The sequence below is a fragment of the Crinia signifera genome, chromosome 6, assembly GCF_055691185.1.
Source record: "Crinia signifera chromosome 6, ASM5569118v1, whole genome shotgun sequence".
In the NCBI taxonomy this organism is placed as follows: domain Eukaryota; kingdom Metazoa; phylum Chordata; class Amphibia; order Anura; family Myobatrachidae; genus Crinia; species Crinia signifera.
The window spans coordinates 25,157,421-25,176,984 of NC_139222.1; the positions used below are offsets into that span (position 1 = coordinate 25,157,421).

General features: G+C 50.0%; 1 protein-coding gene and 1 long non-coding RNA gene across 2 annotated transcripts in view; one reads left to right on the plus strand and one right to left on the minus strand.

Moving 5' to 3' along the window:
- The window catches only part of LOC146009551 (uncharacterized), a 115,343-nt gene that overhangs the window by 85,922 nt on the left and 9,857 nt on the right, over nucleotides 1–19,564 (plus strand). The window contains 2 exon segments of the mRNA XM_083149996.1: nucleotides 7,999–8,097; nucleotides 10,162–10,552. Coding sequence (XP_083006122.1) covers nucleotides 7,999–8,097; nucleotides 10,162–10,552 — 490 coding nt within the window.
- On the minus strand, nucleotides 12,575–17,995 carry LOC146010237 (uncharacterized). The gene is made up of 3 exons (XR_014444753.1): nucleotides 17,833–17,995; nucleotides 14,025–14,206; nucleotides 12,575–12,994 (listed from the first exon to the last, which is right to left on the minus strand). It is a non-coding gene; the product is annotated as an uncharacterized LOC146010237 (long non-coding RNA).

Below are 19,564 nucleotides of genomic sequence, written 5' to 3' on the forward strand. Positions count from 1 at the left end.
TTTCATCCCATCCACAAGTGCACCAGATGAGGCAGCCATGGTGGGCGCACTACGAAGGTTACACTGTAGGGGGCGAGCCATACAAGGACCCAATGCATATACTGGAAAGCAAATACTTGTGTAGTAGTATGATAAACCCTGCACAGAAACATCCACGTGACCCACATCCTGCCCACAGAGATACCATCTGAGGCAACCAGCTGGGTGCACTGCATAGGTCAGTGATGGCAGGGTGTGCAATCTGCGGAGGTACACATTACAGGAATAGAACATGGTGGGGTAGATGTGTGCTGCAGGAGAGGGGGGGGGGGGGGAAGACAAGAACACACATTTGCAGGGGACGGACACCTTTACAAGGGATTGATGGGTGAAGTGTTGCTACATAGGCTGGCCCTGCTGCTTCCCCTCACAGCTCCATGCTCACGGTGTGGGGTAGTCCAGGTGATTTCAGCCGTAGGGGTGGTGGGCCTGGTCCTCTTGCTCTCCCGAGTGGAGTCCCGGCTGTTCCGGACCATCACGCAACCGTTCTGTAGAACTTAGCAGCAGCTGTCCTGGGCAACTTTCTACGTATATGTGCTGCTGCTCTCAGCCTCCCATTGTCTCACTGTGCTGGGAGACATTCTCTGCTGCTGCATCATAACAGCAGGACAAGGCAAAAGTGAAGGGATTAACTTTAATCCATGTGCAAATAAAGGCAGTGACGTTTCGGGGCTCGGCGGCCCCATCTTCAGACAAAGAAATATATATATATATATATATATATATATATATATATATATATATATATATATAAAATGTATGAAATAGGAATACAAATGCGCTCTACACATTCACCAGAATAAATACACAATAGTAAAATCACATTTTGTTTATTCAAATCCTCAATGCATAGGATTTTCTTCCAATCGGCAGTATTGAATAGTTCCAATGTTAAGATCCAATATCTGAATATATTCAGTTCACAGATAAAACCCTACGCGTTTCATCCGCTAGGACTTCCTCAGGTGTGATCTGGATCCAATCGAACAATGCACAGGGATTTGCTCTCCTCATTATTATAGATAGGGTGTGTTGTACAACGACATCATAAATGGAGAATGACAACTTGTCAAATAGGAAAATAATGTTCCTTGGTTGCCAGGTATCAAGTCAGGCTTTAGATACTAATTTAACAGCTCACAGACAGGTGTCTCGTCAGAGTGCCCATACTCAATAGTACATTCAGTTGTTGGGAAGTAATCTGTCACCAGTCAGAGAGCTTGACTATCTATCTATCACAGCGCTTGAAGTGGACCGGTATGCAACGGACTAGCACTAGCACTACCAACACTATTTTTGTTTGTTTTTTAAATGCTGGACTGCTAAAGAGCTGGGGAGATCCTTCTGTAACTGGGCCGGTGATCTCATTGGTCAGGCTGTGCTCCCCAGGGTACTGTGTGCCATAGTCACTCTGTTGGTGCTGCACAGCTTGTGTGGGGTACGGGGCTGCTGCTGGGACAATGCTGGGAATGCCAGCACAGGTAGGAAGAGTCTTTAGGACACCTGACTAATACTGCAGGTGAGCGGTAGCCGCATAGCATACAAAGACAGCAGCCGGGAGTGATGTGATGTCACCGGTGCCTGGGAATTCTCCTCTACTACCACCATAACACAGTGCTCACAGTTACTCTACTCTCCTATACCTTTTCCAGTCACATCAGTGGGGCTCTGTCACGCTCCCAACCAATACACCCCCCCCCCCCAGTTGTTTCCTGCAATGGTATCGTCTTACATGTGCTCGTTATATTATATTATATACTGTATATGCTTCCGTGTTCTCTACATCTGCCCTGTAATTGCTGCTCTCATCCTATGGCATGACCAGTAGCAGGTGGGAGGAATGTGACTAGCTGGGTGACATGGGGGTGCAGTAAGGCTGGGTGCAGGGTGACATGGGGGTGCAGTAAGGCATTGTGCAAGGTGACATGGGGGTGCAGTAAGGCATTGTGCAAGGTGACATGGAGGTGCAGTAAGCCATTGTGCAAGGTGACATGGAGGAGCAGTAAGCCATTGTGCAAGGTGAAATTGGAGGAGCAGTAAGCCATTGTGCAAGGTGACATGGAGGAGCAGTAAGCCATTGTGCAAGGTGACATGGAGGTGCAGTAAGCCATTGTGCAAGGTGACATGGAGGTGCAGTAAGGCACTGTGTAAGGTGACATGGAGGTGCAGGGTGAGAGAGATGCAGGGTGACATGGAGGTGCAAAGTGACATGGGGGTGCAGTAAGGCATTGTGCAAGGTGACATGGAGGAGCAGTAAGGCATTGTGCAAGGTGACATGGAGGAGCAGTAAGCCATTGTGCAAGGTGACATGGAGGTGCAGTAAGCCATTGTGCAAGGTGACATGGAGGTGCAGTAAGCCATTGTGCAAGGTGACATGGAGGTGCAGTAAGGCACTGTGTAAGGTGACATGGAGGTGCAAGGTGACATGGGGGCGCAGTAAGGCACTGTGTAAGATGACATGGAGGTGCTGTAAGGCTAGGTGCAGGGTGACGTGGAGGTGCAAGGTGACATGAAGGTGCAGTAAGGCACTGTGTAAGGTGACATGGAGGTGCAAGGTGACATGGGGGTGCAGTAAGGCACTGTGTAAGGTGACATGGAGGTGCTGTAAGGCTGCGTGCAGGGTGAAGTGGAGGTGCAAGGTGACATGAAGGTGCAGTAAGGCACTGTGTAAGGTGACATGGAGGTGCAAGGTGACATGGGGGTGCAGTAAGGCTGCGTGCAGGGTGAAGTGGAGGTGCAAGGTGACATGGAGGTGCAGTAAGCCTGGGTGCAGGGTGATGTGGAGGTGCAAGGTGACATGGGGGTACAGTAAGGCATTGTGCAGGGTGACATGGGGGTGCAGTAAGGCATTGCATAAGGTGTAAAGTCTCCCGCTGGACCACTAGCCAATAGGTGATTGCGGTCCAGCAACCAATCAGAAGCAGAATTAGCTGCTGGACTGCGAGTGCCTCCAGGTCCGATAGGATCCCACTACTTGCCAATCCTCACACTCACACTCTCTCTCCTTTTCTTATTTTGGCCTTTATTTCCAAACAAATTTGGGTACTTGTGTAATATCTGGGCGCTCGATTTTTTCATTGTATCGCATCGCATCGCATGCCACTACTTAAGGCATGCAATGCAATACAATGCGATTTTTCATTGTAAAGACCCAATTTTTAATTGTATAGTCACCCATGGGTGATTTCATACCCCCACTATCCAACTACGCATGGAGTTGATTTTATATAGTGTGGCGAGCGCAGCGAGCCCGAAGCGTGGCGAGCACAGCGAGCCCCCCGAGGGGACGCAGAATGCATGTAAAGTAATCCGCGTCCCCTCGCTGCGCTCGCCACACTATATAAAATCAAATCCATGCGTAGTTGGATAGTGGGGGTATGAAATCACCCATGGTTGACTATACAATTAAAAATCAGGTCTTTACAATGAAAAAATAGGAATTTGGTACTCACCGTTAATTCCCTTTCTCCGAATCCGTAGGGGACACTGAAGTCTACGCTGGGGAATAGAGTGGTGTATCGGAGGAGTCGGCACTTTAAGAAACTTGAACTGTGGTATGGCTCCTCCCCCTCTATTCCCCCCTCAGACCTCAGTCCTAGTTGACCGTGCCCGAGAGGAGAAAAGAGACCAGGGAATCCCAATAGAGAGAGAGAAAGAAATTAACAAACCAAAACGAACAACCATACTACTCAGTAGGCTATCAACAACACCCAGACGCATGCATAACCAAACATAACTGCATGCGCTCAAAATAAATCCCCCCCTTTTAGGCCTGAACAGTGCCGGGAGGGTGTTCAGTGTCCCCTACGGATTCGGAGAAAGGGAATTAACGGTGAGTACCAAATTCCTATTTTCTCCTTCATCCTTGGGGACACTGAAGTCTACGCTGGGGACGTCCCAAAGCCATCCCCACGGGTGGGAAGGCACTGGGCATCCTGAAGCACCGCACGGCCGAAACTGGAGGCAGAGGCCGCAAAGGTGTCAAACCTATAAAACTTAACGAAAGTATTAGGGCCCGACCAAGTGGCCGCCCTACATAACTGTGTCAGGGAAACTCCCCTGGCAGCGGCCCAGGACGGCCCCACCGAACGGGTGGAATGGGCCGAGATCCTGACTGGCGGTGACTGTGAAGCATGAAGGTAAGCCTGCTTAATGGTGAGACAGATCCACCTGGCCAGAGTCTGTTTAGACGCTGGCCAACCTCGCTTTGCCGAAGAATAAAGGACAAAAAGTGAATCCGACCTTCTGAGATCCTTGGTCCTATTCACATACACCTGCAAGGCTCGGACCACGTTCAGCGAGGCGGAATCTCCCGTAAGAGCTGGAACCACGATTGGCTGATTTAGGTGATAAGATGAAACCACCTTAGGCAAATAATCCAACCTGGTCCGAAGCTCAGCCCTGTCCGGATGAAACACCAGGTAGGGTGACCGACATGAAAGAGCGCTAAGATCGGACACCCGGCGTGCCGATGCTAACGCGAGCAGTAACACCGTTTTCCAAGTTAACAACCGCAAATCAATAGAGTCTAAGGGTTCAAAAACACTTGACTTAAGATAATCCAAAACTAAAGAAAGATCCCAGGGTTCCTCCGGAGCCCGTACTGGGGGCTGAAGGTGGAGAACCCCGCTCAGAAACGTCTGCACCTCAGGAATGACGGCAAGACGCCTATGAAAGAAAACTGACAATGCAGACACTTGTACCTTAAGGGACCCTAGGCGCAAACCCGCCTTAAATCCGGCTTGCAGAAACTGCAACAACCTAGACAAAGAAAATACAGCCGTGGGCAAGTTACGGCACTCGCACCACGCTACATAGGCCCTCCAAATACTATAATAATGCCGTGAAGTAACCTCCTTCCTGGCTCTTATCATAGTGGGAATCACTGACTTAGGAATTCCTCGTCTGCTCAACAGTGCGGCCTCAACAGCCATGCCGTCAAACGAAGTTGCCGTAAGCCTTGGTAGGCGAACGGCCCCTGCTGTAGAAGATCGTCCCTTAGAGGTAGTTGCCAAGGATGATCCATCAGGAGCCCCTGAAGGTCGGCATACCAAGGACGACGAGGCCAATTCGGTGCCACCAGGATGACTGTGGACCTCTCCCGCTTGATTCTTCTGAGTACCAGCTGAATCAAGGGCAACGGAGGGAACAGATAAATGAGGGAGTAGTTCCAACTCGCGGTCAGCGCGTCCGTCGCTACCGCCTCTGGATCCCGAGACCTGGAACAATACAGCCGCACCTTCCGATTGTTCCTGGAGGCCATCATGTCCACCTGAGGCATCCCCCATCGGTGGGCGATCTTGGCAAATACCTCCGGATGTAAGGCCCACTCCCCAGGGTGAACATCCTGGCGACTCAGATAGTCCGCCTCCCAGTTGTCCACCCCGGGAATGAAGACCGCCGACAAGGCCAGAGCATGCCGCTCTGCCCATTGCAGAATTGGACGTACCTCCTGCATGGCTCCGCGACTGCGCGTTCCGCCCTGCCGGTTCACATAAGCCACGGCCGTGGCATTGTCCGACTGAATGCGAATCGCCTTCCCCCGGAGGATCCCGTCCGCATAGGACAAGGCCAGACGAATCGCGCGAAGCTCCAAGATGTTTATAGGCAGCTTCGCCTCCTGAGACGACCAACGACCCTGGAAGTGCTGCCCCAACACAACAGCTCCCCAGCCCCGAAGGCTGGCATCGGTCGTGACTATCGTCCAATCCCAGATTCCGAAACGTCGGCCCTCCAACAAATTGGCCGACAGTAGCCACCACTGGAGAGAGAGACGACTGCAGGGCGATAACACCACCATCTTGTACATGTGCAAGTGGGAGCCCGACCACTTCCTGAGCAGGTCTAATTGAAAGGTCCTTGAATGGAAACGCCCGAACTGCAGAGCCTCGAACGAGGCTACCATCTTGCCCAGCAATCGGATACATAAGTGCACCGACACTCTCCGAGGTCGAAGCACCTGCCGAACCAACTCCTGCAGGGACAACATCTTTTCCCGAGGCAGAAAAACTTTTTGAACCTCCGTGTCCAAAATCAACCCCAGGAATACAATCCTTCTTGAAGGATTCAGTTGAGATTTCTGGTAGTTGAGAATCCAGCCATGGTTCAGTAACGTCTGGCAGGTTACCTGAATCGCCTGCGTCAACAGATCCCTGGATTCGGCCTTGATCAGTAAATCGTCCAAGTAAGGAACGATCTTTACTCCCAGAGAATGAAGCAACTCTACCATCACTGCCATTACCTTGGTAAACAGACGTGGCGCCGATGAAAGAGCCCGAAACTGAAAATGGAGATCCCTTATCGCGAAGCGAAGAAACTTCTGATGCGGGACGTAAATGGGAATATGCAAATAGGCATCTTTGACATCCAAAGATGCTAAAAATTCCCCCGGCTCCAGCCCTGCAACCACAGAACGAAGAGACTCCATCTTGAATCTGTGGTACGTGATATATACGTTTAAAGCTTTTAAATTCAATATTGGTCGAACCGAACCGTCCGGTTTCGGAACCAGGAACAGGGGAGAATAAAAACCCTCTGTGCGTTGTTCGGCAGGAACCGGCATTATAACTCCTGCGGTCAACAGTTTCTGTACTGCTTGAAGAAGCAACTGACGGTTCAACTCCACGTGAGGTAAACCTATTGTAAAAAACTGGTGAGGGGGAGTACCGGAAAACTCCAGTCTGTACCCCTGCGCAATGACGGACAGAACCCACTTGTCCTTGCAAGACCCCTCCCAGGCCTGCCGGAAGTCCAACAGGCGAGCCCCTACTCTGGGATCCCCCAGGTAGGAGGGCCGGGAGTCATGCTGCGGGCTTTTCGGTTTGCTTGACGTCTGCGCGCCGAGCAGCTGGTCCTGAGGCAGTGGTTGCTCCACCAAACCCTCTGCCTCTGCCACGAGAAGCGGTAAAGGATCCTCTGGACTTACCTCTGAACTTAGGTGCCCCCCGAAAGGAGCGAAAGGCCGGCCCTTGATAAGGCTTTTTGGGAGGCGGAGTCGCGGAAGGCAGGAAAGTTGATTTGCCTCCTGTGGCCAGAGAAATCAACTTGTCTAACTCCGGCCCAAACAAGACCTCTCCCGTAAACGGAAGAGCCTCTACCGCCCTTTTAATGTCCGCCTCCGCTTGCCAGGACTTAAGCCACAAAGACCTCCTGGCCGTAATGGACTGAGCCGAAATCCTTGCCACCAGAGCCGCAGAATCCCTTGCAGCCTCTCCAATATACATTGCAGATTCCCGCATCTGTTCTGCTAACTGAATGAACTCCTCAGAAGAACCCTGATCATTCAGACCCTTTGACAAATCCTCCGCCCATTTCTCCATGGCCCTACTGACCCAGGAGATCACGAGAATGGGCCGAAGTGACACACCTGCGGTTGAAAAAATCTGCTTAAGCCCCGCCTCCAGACGCCTATCTGGCGCCTCCTTGAGGGCCACTGCCCCAGGAATGGGAAGTGCCGCTTTTTTGGAAAGCTTTGACACTGACGCGTCTGCCAACGGCGGAGTCTCCCATTTTGCCCTAGCCTCCGGAGCAAATGGGTAAGAGGCCTTAAACCGCCTAGATAACTGAAACTTTTTTTCTGGAGACCTCCAAATATCCAGAAGAGGTTTCTCCAATTCCATAGACTCTGGGAAGGTGACCACTGCCTTAGCAGACCTCCCAAAAATAGAAACCTGCGTCGGCGGCTCCTGCTCACTAACATTGAGCGTAGATTTAATAGCCTGAATGAGAGCCTCTATACCCTGGGCCTCTTCCTGAGGAACGTCCTCTACAGGATCAATAGGATCCTCCTGAAACATATCCCCTTCCAAGGGGTCCCCCGGTTCATCCTCTGAAGTATCCCCCTGTAACAATAAAGGAACACCTCTTTTCCTCGGGGGAGGTGGAGCACTTGCGGACCCCGAAGGCACCGCAGCTGCTTGGGCCAACGCCTTCACTGATGTAATCAGTTCTCTGGCCCAGGTAGGCTCCGCAGCAGACAAGGAAGCCAATTGCACCTGCAATGACTCCCTGTCCCTGCGAGATGCAGCCATCTCTGATGCCAGAGTGGCTAACACACTGGTAACTCCCTCAGTGTTCAGAATAGGGACCTGACTCTGCCCAGCATCCCCTTTGAAGCAATCCTTACACAAGGATACACCCTTCACATGCTGCGTAAACTGTTGCTCACACTTAGTGCATACAAACAGCTTTGGAGAAGCTTTTGACTGAGACTTGGTTGTCATGCTGCACACACACACACCCCTTACACACACACAGGTGAAAGGAGGTGAAATAAGCCAGACAAAGAGAGCCCCCAACAAGGACCCCAGACCAAGAGCAAAAGCACCACACTAATAGGGGGAGAGGAGCGCACCTTCCCCGAATTAGGCCCACCTGATAAACTCTCCAGCGGGGAAGTCTCACAAGAGAAAATCCCCTCCACTCACCCAGCGCAGTATTCAACAATATCCAGGCTGAAGAGGGGGAGAAAGCGTCCTGCTGTCCTGTTCCAGTGAACTGTAGAGGCACAGCCGACAAGGGAGCAGCGTGGCAGGCACCGGTCTGGCGCAGAGGACTGCAGCTAGGACGCGACCACTCACTGGTCCGCCCCTTCCTCTCATCAGAGCGCGCGCTGTATACAGCGGCGCTGATTGGCTGTCTGCTCCCTGCTGGACCAGCGAATTAACCCTGGTCCAGCCGTCACCTAGCGCTATGCGCTCGCACGCCCTGCTCTCTCCGGCGGGCGACTAGGTCGCGGCCCCGTAACACAAGCCGCAGGCAGCTGTGGCGGGACCCAGACGCTGATGCGTCTGTGACCGGAGTCAGCCGCGTGCGCCGCAAGCGGTGCCGCTCTGACTCCCCGGAGAGCTGTCCCACGTTGCAGGGAGCCGGCACGCGCTGGCTGCCTGTGTCAAAAAGTTCAAAAAACAAGTAAAACAAAAAGGCCCCAAACGGAGCCCTTGCCCAGGGATCCGACTCCTCCGGGCACTAAACTAAGACTGAGGTCTGAGGGGGGAATAGAGGGGGAGGAGCCATACCACAGTTCAAGTTTCTTAAAGTGCCGACTCCTCCGATACACCACTCTATTCCCCAGCGTAGACTTCAGTGTCCCCAAGGATGAAGGAGAAATTGCATTGCATTGCATGCCTTAAGTAGTGCAATGAAAAAATCGGGAGCCCAGATAATACTCAAGTACCCAAATTTGTTTGGAAAATGGACAAAACCATGTGCACTGTTGGTCGGGTAGATGTAACATGCACAGAGAGAGTTAGATGTGGATGAGTTTTGAATTTTGTTTCTGTGCAGGGTAAATACTGGCTGCATTAGTTTTGCACTGCATTGTAGATTTCAGTTTCAACACACCCCACCCAAATTTAACTCTCTCTGCACATGTTACATCTGCCCCATGTAGAGTGCACATGGTTTTGCCCATTTTCCAAACAAGTTTCTACTGCAATCAGATCTGAAAAAGTGCCTTTATTTCTACTGTTTTGGAGTCCTCGACAAATTCGCACAGTGGTGATCAAATCTGAATTAGGCCCAGAATTAGTACCTCAGTTATTATCATTTAACCATCTATGCTGAAGCCTGGAACAAAGTCATATATAGGACTTGTTGGTCTTTAAATACTGGTGGCAGCATAGGCCTTTTGTTTATGTCCTGAAATGTTGCTATTTTATATTGTAATGATGTTGACTCTGTGACGGGGTTGGCCCCTATCAAAGGTATTCAACATGTGACCCGCCAGCTTTTGTCGAACCACACAACCCAGCATGTCCCGCAAGAGTTTCACATGCCTTAATAGCAAAACTATGTCAGAATATGCTGGGATGTGTAGTTCTCCAGCAGCTGGAGGACATGCATTGGGGGAAAGCAGCCAGAGTGAGGCTGATGATGTCACAGACAGCCTTTGTGATGTCACAGCAGGTGTGAAAGAAAAGGCCCTGCTTGGGGACAGGACAATCACTCATTGGATGAGAGTGAGCGGTGTTGCTAGCTATAACCCTTTGTAGCTGTTTACACGTGTTTTCTCATTGCTTTATATTCAAGTTTATTCTTGAACATTTACAGAAAATGTGGCGTAGCTGTATAAACGCCATTTATTGTTTCTTGACATCGAAGTACATTCCTGAACATTCACAGAACATGTGGCCCGATCATATTGAGCTGACACAGGAAGACAAAAGTGACATTCTGCAGGGCGACGGTCTGTCCTTAGGCATTATTGAAGCTGCTCAGCAAATATTGCGCAAGCAATTTGATGTACAAGGATTGCAATCGATAGAAAAAGGTGCAAATGGCTCCTTTGATGCCGTCTCTGGGCTTGCAGTACAGCTACACCCAGATATGGATGAGAGGCACTGCTTCGTGTCTTGTTTTCGCAATGGACAGATAGAAGTTGCAGACAGTTCTGAATGGCGGCTTACCCGTTCTGGAAGCAGACAACTGAAAGATCTCTATGGGGCTGTCGTTCCAAAGGACACCCTGAAGAACATCAAACTCCTGGATGTGGAGAAACAGGACCCAGACTCAGGCGACTGTGGTGTATTTTCTATAGCGAATGCTGTGGAACTTCTCTTCACCGGGGACGTACCCATCTGCAGATACAACTATCCATTAATGAGGCCACATCTCTTACAGTGCCTGGAGGATGGAGAGTTCACACCTTTTCCAAAAATTGGGAAAAGAAGACGCCAAGAAGAGTATGGAAGTAATAAGCGATTTAGACTCAATCCGGCTTTTACTAACAGCATCAAAAAAACTGAAAAAGTGAGACCACCTCCAAAAACCTGCAGAAGAAGATGCGTCGTTCAGTAAGGTCATAATATAAGGGGTAACCTGATGCGGCAGTTATTAGCTGCAGCTCCACCTCAAATCCCACGTGGCGTCCTATTATAGAACTGAGCAGAAGGAATAACTGGGGATTAGGGCTACTGGCGACACCCCAAAAACAAAAACGACACATGGCAGCCACCTCATGGGTGTGTTGGAAGAGCTGTAAATAGTGATTCATACAAAGTGCTCACCTTTAATGTGCAGCAAATATCTAGAAAATAGTATGGTGTGAATACTTATTGATGTTAGTTGTAAGATGTCAGTCAACAGACTATGTAAGAGAGATGTCAGTCAACAGACTATGTAAGAGAGATGTCAGTCAACAGACTATGTAAGAGAGATGTCAGTCAACAGACTATGTAAGAGTGTCTCTTAGGGACCTCTATATTGCATAGGTCCCTAACCTGGGACCTATGTTTCCTGTAGGTGACCGCAGTAGTATTATTTGGGCAGGAGGGGGTAGATGTGATGCAAGATGGGGGGGGGGGGGTAACATTTAAATAGAATATTGGTCCCAAATGGGTGGGGGTGATGGACTGGATGTTAAGTCCAAAAGTGAAAGTTGTGATAAAGGTGTCTGCCGTCAGCATTGGAAGAACTGCTAAGCTAATAGTGGTTTAAAAAATGTTGACAGTTACATGTAACTCATTGATAACTTACCATGAAGGTAACAGTAGGAATTTCAGCTAGTAGACAAATAACATAGATATATGTTTTATAACACATCTTGTGAACATTTGTATTACTGCTGAGGCGTTTTGTGTGTGTGTGTGTGTGTGTGTGTGTATATATATATATATTTGTGTGTATATACTTGCCAGCAGCACTGGAGGAGCATATTAGCTTGACCCTTATTTCTGATTGCTCTTTGGTAACTGAATTGGGCCATCTAATAATCCGCACTCTGGTCTATGCGATCTTTCGCCAATCTAAACCACAGTGTTCGATACCAGTAAAATTCTCTCCAGGCTATAAAGAGTCCATGAGAACCGACATTCTTCGGATCCAATAAAACGCTGTATAAATTACCATCCACAATGTCGATATTGTATATACCCCTGATGAAGTCTAACAGATGAAACGCGTTGGGTTTCTGATGAACGTTATATAGAAATTTGTGTTTCAATTGAACTGTATATGGAAAAGTGACCGATAAATTGCCGGATTACACGCTGCTGTAAAGAACTTTATGTGAACATATTTTAAGGATTTTTTTTAATTAAAAACAGTTTTAAAACCATTGTAATCACTGCCTATTAAGTCACCCATAAAGGATTTTTGGGTTGGTGGCGGCGTTTATTTGGGCGCACTCTATATACTCTTTCTTGTATTCTGTCCTTTTCCTCCACTAACAGGGGGGACTTATAGAGGTGGTGCAGCCATTTGTTTCTTAGCACAGTGAAAGGGTTATCTTGTTATATATATATATATATATATATATATATCCCGACAAGGGGGGACGTGGATCACCCCCCCTTGCCGGCTCGCTGTGCTCGCCACGCAGAAGGCCCGGTGCCAAGCGTTATTCTCCCTCTATGGGTGTCGTGGACACCCACGGAGGGACAAAGTGTCGGGATTTCGGTGTCAAGATTTTGAATGCCGGGAATCCAACCGCCAGGATATATATATATATATATATATATATATATATATAGGAAACAGTATTACCCGGCACTCTGCTTGTGATACAAATATCTTGCTGCGGTGCCTTCCAGGGAGCTCTAGGATCCAAAATAACCAGCAGGAAGAAAGGCGGCACTCTCACAGACTTGTAGTGAAGTTTAAAAGTCCTTTATTGCAGCGGTCCTACGCCGTTACGGAGTTACCTCCGTCATCAGGGACACAAATGCATTAACAAAACATAGGCAATAAATACCCATACACACATAAAAAACCCTCCCCCCATGTCCACACCGATTGGCTGTGCACTCACCATCCCCCACCAGCATCATGACACACACCTGTCCAGCCTGCACTGCTCAGGCATCACCTGGCACGCTGCAGTGTAAAGAACAGGCCCCTCTCACTGACCTGTACTTCCACATCACGTGACCGGGTGGCCTTCACTATGCAATTGGATAGAACCGGTGCGTGTCATCAACGCAAGACAGGGAGCTTCTGCACACAGCACAAACGGTTCCTATGGAAACAAATAACAAACACATTACATATAGTAAAAACGCTGATACAACAGCGATCGCAGAATATAAAATATAAAAATGGAAAAACCGCATATACATGAGACTCAATATGTAGTAAACACCCACATTCTTATGGGATATAGCATCTGTAGCTATTAATACTTTCTAAATGCATCAATCAGCAATTTAAAGAGACATAACACCAGAAAACATGAGTATACATAATAATAATAAATGGATAAATGAATAAGGCATGTAACATATGACAAAATAAATACAGCAAGATCACATAACACCCTCCAATACAGGATGGTCAAATGAAACACTGGAGCCCCAGCGTCTCATTTAACCCCCCAGGGGACATAGTCCCCAGAGAGAAAATCCAGCGACTCTCTCTCTGGAGCAAAATGTTATTTCTATTACCCCCTCTGATGGGCAAAGGTATATGGTCAATAATCATCGTCCGTATACTTGAAATATTATGTTTGAATTGTAAACAGTGGCGGGCCACGGGTTGGTCACTATGTCCGCTGGACTGGGCCTGATGTATGGCTGACCTATGTTGGGCCATGCGCTCCCGAAAAGCGCGCTGGGTCTTCCCAACATAGGTCAGCCCACAGGGGCAGGTCAAAGTGTAAATGATGTAAGTGGAGGTGCAAGTGAGGGGAAATTTTATCTGGATTTTATTCCCTTTGTGGGGATGAGTAAAAAAACTTCCCACTGAGAGTGCCGCCTTTCTTCCTGCTGGATATATATATATATATATATATATATATATATATATATATAGATAGAAGTAGTGTTGCGGCTTGGCACTCCAACTTAATGGGACAACTTCCCAGGTGCCCTCAGGATACAATGGATAGCCCGATGGTATACAAATATACACAGACAGCGGCACTCAATGGTTTTTTTCAAAAAGGTGTATTCAAGCGGTCCAACGTTTCGGGGACTGGCCCCTTTGTCAAGGTGCAGGAAACAAACAGTAACAGTGATCATACATCAAACTTATTTAAGGTGATACTTTACCGTGAGACGTGCTCGTACAAACGCCGGGGAGCCCGCTGCCGGAAGCCATTCTAACCGGAAGTCGGTTGCATGGGTATGGGTGGTGAGTCATCTGCGTGTCAGCGTCATGGCGCTGGAACGCAAGCTTCAGATAAATGATGGCGGCTTGCGGAAGCGTCTGTCCGGCGCTGTCTGAGCCACGTCTAAGAAAAGTGAAACAAACAAATGGAAATCAAGTGATAATTATAAATACAATATTAAAGTAAATAAATAAAATCATATTACATTAACAGATACATGGAACAGTGTCGGGTGCTGGAATCTCGCGTCTATCTGTCTGGGACGTAACGAACATACTCAGGTCATACGTAGTGCCTGTGTTCAAGTCACAGCCAAAGGTGGTTCTGTAAGGATGCATGTGTTGGATCTGTTCAGTCCATATATAAAAATGTTGGATACGTGTAAGACTAAACCGGGGTTTGTCTGTTGTCACTGTCGCCCATCTGTTATGTCGACCATGCTGTTATCTTAGGGACAGGCAGGCATATATTTCACACTTCAAATTTAACACTCAAATTTAGAAAAGATAGGATAGCGAGAAAGGAAGAAGATGAAGACAAAGCACACTATGGTCAGCCTGGTCAGGCTGGTTATGTCACCACATGAGGTGTATGGAATTCTAGGGCATATTAAATAACACTCAAATATAGAAAAGATAAAGGATAGCGAGAAAGGGTAACGATGAAAAGAAAGCACACTGTGTTTCCTGCACCTTGACAAAGGGGCCAGTCCCCGAAACGTTGGACCGCTTGAATACACCTTTTTGAAAAAACCCATTGGAGTGCCGCTGTCTGTGTATATTTGTATACCATCGGGCTATATATATATATATATATATATATATATATATATAACAATAGGAAAGAAGCGGCACTCGGAGGCTTGTTGAAGGTGAAACAAGTGGGGATCTCGCCTCTACCCGAGTGAGAAAGCAGACACGCTCAGTAGTGGTGAGCGACGCGGCAGGGGGAGGAGGGATGCTCCCTGGAACAGCTGACAGCCGCTCACATAAGAGGAGGTGAGCAGCCTGTCAGCACGGCTATGGGCTCTGGAGACTGCAGGGCTGAGGGGAGTATCCACATGCTGACGCGCTCAGCAGTGTACACTCAGCGGGCGGGTACTAGAAGCGCGGCAACGGCCGGGGAGGTACCGTAACTTCTCAGCGCCTATTAACTGTCCAGGGCGGGCATAAACGGGCAGGGTGAATTCCGCAGCTTTTACAGGGGCAGGGTGCAGCGCCCTGCAAAATAAGCCTAGCGGGAACACTGGTGGATTTTGCTGGGGCAGGACAAACCTTGGTTTTTCCTGCCCCAGCAAAACCCACCACTCAAGGGGTTAAAACCAGGACCAGCCCAAAATATGGGGGACAAAATGAGCAGGGGTCCCCGTATTTTAATAACCAGCACCAGGCCCAGCAGGGTAATGCCACAGGGGACACGGTCATTGGGTCACCACCAAGTAGGTCGACACCACTAGGTCGACATGAGTTTAGGTCGACAAGACTTTAGGTCTGGCATGTCCAAACTATGCAGAGAGAGATAGAGAGAGGGACCGCAGAGAGAGATAGAGAGGGACCGCAGAGAGAGATAGAGAGAGGGACCACAGAGAGAGATAGAGAGAGGGACCGCAGAGAGAGATAGAGAGAGGGACCGCAGAGAGAGATAGAGAGAGGGACCGCAGAGAGAGATAGAGAGGGACCGCAGAGAGAGATAGAGAGAGGGACCGCAGAGAGAGAGAGGGATCGCAGAGAGAGATAGAGGGACCGCAGAGAGAGATAGAGAGAGGGACCGCAGAGAGAGATAGAGAGAGGGACCGCAGAGAGAGATAGAGAGAGGGACCGCAGAGAGAGATAGAGAGAGGGACCGCAGAGAGAGATAGAGAGAGGGACCGCAGAGATAGATAGAGAGAGGGACCGCAGAGAGAGATAGAGAGGGACCGCAGAGAGAGATAGAGAGGGACCGCAGAGAGAGATAGAGAGAGGGACCGCAGAGATAGATAGAGAGAGGGACCGCAGAGAGAGATAGAGAGAGGGACCGCAGAGAGAGATAGAGAGAGGGATCGCAGAGATAGATAGATAGAGGGACCGCAGAGAGAGATAGAGAGAGGGATCGCAGAGAGAGATAGAGAGAGGGATCGCAGAGAGAGATAGAGAGAGGGAACGCAGAGAGAGATAGAGAGAGGGACCGCAGAGAGAGATAGAGAGAGGGACCGCAGAGAGAGATAGAGAGAGGGACCGGAGAGAGGGACTGCAGAGAGAGATAGAGAGAGGGACCGCAGAGATAGATAGAGAGAGGGACCGCAGAGAGAGATAGAGAGGGACCGCAGAGAGAGATAGAGAGAGGGAACGCAGAGAGAGATAGAGAGAGGGACCGCAGAGAGAGATAGAGAGAGGGAACGCAGAGAGAGATAGAGAGAGGGACCGCAGAGAGATAGAGAGAGGGAACACAGAGATAGATAGAGAGAGGGACCGCAGAGAGAGATAGAGAGGGATCGCAGAGAGAGATAGAGAGGGACCGCAGAGAGAGATAGAGAGAGGGACCGCAGAGAGAGAGAGACCGCAGAGAGAGATAGAGAGAGGGACCGCAGAGAGAGAGAGAGAGAGAGAGAGGGACCGCAAAGAGAGATAGAGGGATCGCAGAGAGAGATAGAGAGAGGGACCGCAGAGAGAGATAGAGAGAGGGACCGCAGAGAGAGATAGAGAGAGGGACCGCAGAGAGAGATAGAGAGAGGGATCGCAGAGAGAGAGGGATCGCAGAGAGAGATAGAGAGAGGGACCGCAGCGATAGATAGAGAGAGGGACCGCAGAGAGAGATAGAGAGAGGGATCGCAGAGACAGATAGAGAGAGGGATTGCAGAGATAGAGAGAGGGACCGCAGAGAGAGAGAGAGAGATGGATCGCAGAGATAGATAGAGAGAGGGAGAGAGGGACCGCAGAGAGAGATAGAGAGGGACCGCAGAGAGAGATAGAGAGAGGGACTGCAGAAAGAGATAGAGAGGGACCGCAGAGAGAGATAGAGAGAGGGACCGCAGAGAGAGATAGAGAGGGACCGCAGAGAGAGATAGAGAGAGGGACCGCAGAGAGAGATAGAGAGAGGGACCGCAGAGAGAGAGAGAGGGACCGCAGAGAGAGATAGAGAGAGGGACCGCAGAGAGAGGGACCGCAGAGATAGATAGAGAGAGGGACCGCAGAGAGAGATAGAGAGGGACCGCAGAGAGAGATAGAGAGAGGGACCGCAGAGAGAGGGAACGCAGAGAGAGATAGAGAGACGGACCGCAGAGAGAGATAGAGAGAGGGACCGCAGAGATAGATAGAGAGAGGGATCGCAGAGATAGAGAGAGGGACCGCAGAGATAGATAGAGAGAGGGACCGCAGAGATAGATAGAGAGAGGGACCGCAGAGATAGATAGAGAGAGGGACCGCAGAGATAGATAGAGAGAGGGACCGCAGAGAGAGATAGAGAGAAAAAATAACAAACCAAAACCATGTTGCGTTTGTTTACATCGTGCGGCTCCTCCTCCTGAATACCGCTATTGGTCGACTAGCGCGACTCTTGATTGGCCGATAGGCAGCCAATAGCGGTATTGGTGAGGGAGGGGGAGGGCAGGTGGTATTAGTTTAGTTTTGCTTTGGGTGCCAAGAAACCTTATATCGGCTCTGACACCTGGTATTACACTGCAGCCTGTGTGAGTAGAACAGCAGCTCCCCTGTAAGTGCCCTTATGGCTCACACCCAGCAATCACTACTATGCTGTTACTAGCAGTATAATACCTGGGGTCACCTGGTGCCAGCTGCAGCACTCTCCCTCCTGCCTGCCATGCACACCAGGACGGAACGTTTCCCTGGTAACACAGCTCCTCCCACTCTGCCCCACACAGGAAATACACTTTGGCTACAGCCGCGGGGGAGTCTGGGAGCTGGGTACAAACCACAACAAAATGGCTGTCGCTGTATGAGGACGCACAATGAGACATCGCTGCCGGACTGGTAGAAGCAGTAAATGCATTGAGGGAATGTATAGAGAGAGTTCTGTGAGGTGCGGTCACCGGTAGAGGATAGATTCCGTGCTGTAAATACGACGCCTAGTAAGGCACTATAAAGAATGTCCCCTGTGCGAGGGAGCGGCGGCCATTTTACTGAAGACCACTCCCCGCGTTCAGTGTAGCTGTTGTAGCAGCATCTCGGCTTTTTGCTGGGTGGCAGCGCTGCTGATCTTACCTGAGGCCTCTCACTTCCAGCAGCCACGGTGATTAAGTTACGGGGGACCGAGAGAAGACATTGCTGTATCTGGCAGCAGGTGATGGTATTGTGCTGCCCTGGTGTTATTATACAGGGGGAGCAGCCTGTGGTGTCCTGTTATAGAGGGGGGAGCAGCATGTGGTGTCCTGTTATACAGGTGGAGCGGCCTGTGGTGTCCTGTTATACAGGGGGAGCAACCAATGGTGTCCTGTAATACAGGGGGAGCAGCCTGTGATGTCCTGTAGTACAGGGGGAGCAGCCTGTGGTGTCCTGTAGTACAGGGGGAGCAACCTGTGGTGTCCTGTAATACAGGGGCAACAGCCTGTGGTATCCTGTAATACAGGGGCATCAGCCTGTGGTATCCTGTAATACAGGGGCATCAGCCTGTGGTATCCTGTTATACAGGGGCAACAGCCCATGGTGTCCTGTTATACAGGGGGAGCAGCCTATGGTGTCCTGTAATACAGGGGGAGCGGCCTATGGTGTTCTGTTATAAAGGGGGGGGGGCGGTCTGTGGCGTCCTGGTATACAGGGGGGAGCGGCCTGCGGCATCCTGTTATACAGGGGGGAGCGGCCTGTGGTGTCCTTTTTATACAGGGGGAGCGGCCTGTGGTGTCCTGTTACAAATGTTGGTACTTGTTTCCTAGCACGGCCACAACGATTTAGATCGTTGTGGTCGGAAGATAAAAAATCGGATCGGTCGCATCGCATGCGATTTGGTCGCATGCGATGCGACCGATCCGATCGGCCGATTTTTCACCCGATTTTTTTATTTTTTCACCAGATTTTTTTTAATTGCCCCCCCAAATGTTACTAAGTGTGCTAGACCCCACGATAGACGTGAACCCGAAGCGTGGCGAGCGCAGCGAGCCCGCGAGGGGCGGCGGTACGCGTCCTCCGACCTTTTCATTCCCCTACTATCCACTAGGGCGTGGAGTGAGAATATAATAGTGTGGCGAGCGCAGCGAGCCACCGAGCCCGAAGCGTGGCGAGCGCAGCGAGCCCCGCGAGGGGACGCGTATAACTTCACAGGTATACGCGTCCGCTCGCCACGCTTCGGGCTCGGTGGCTCGCTGCGCTCGCCACACTATTATATTCTCACTCCACGCCCTAGTGGATAGTAGGGGAATGAAAAGGTCGGAGGACGCGTACCGCCGCCCCTCGCGGGCTCGCTGCGCTCGCCACGCTTCGGGTTCACGTCTATCGTGGGGTCATGGCGGGCACATAAAAAATGTGAAATGGGTCATATTGACCCATTTCACCT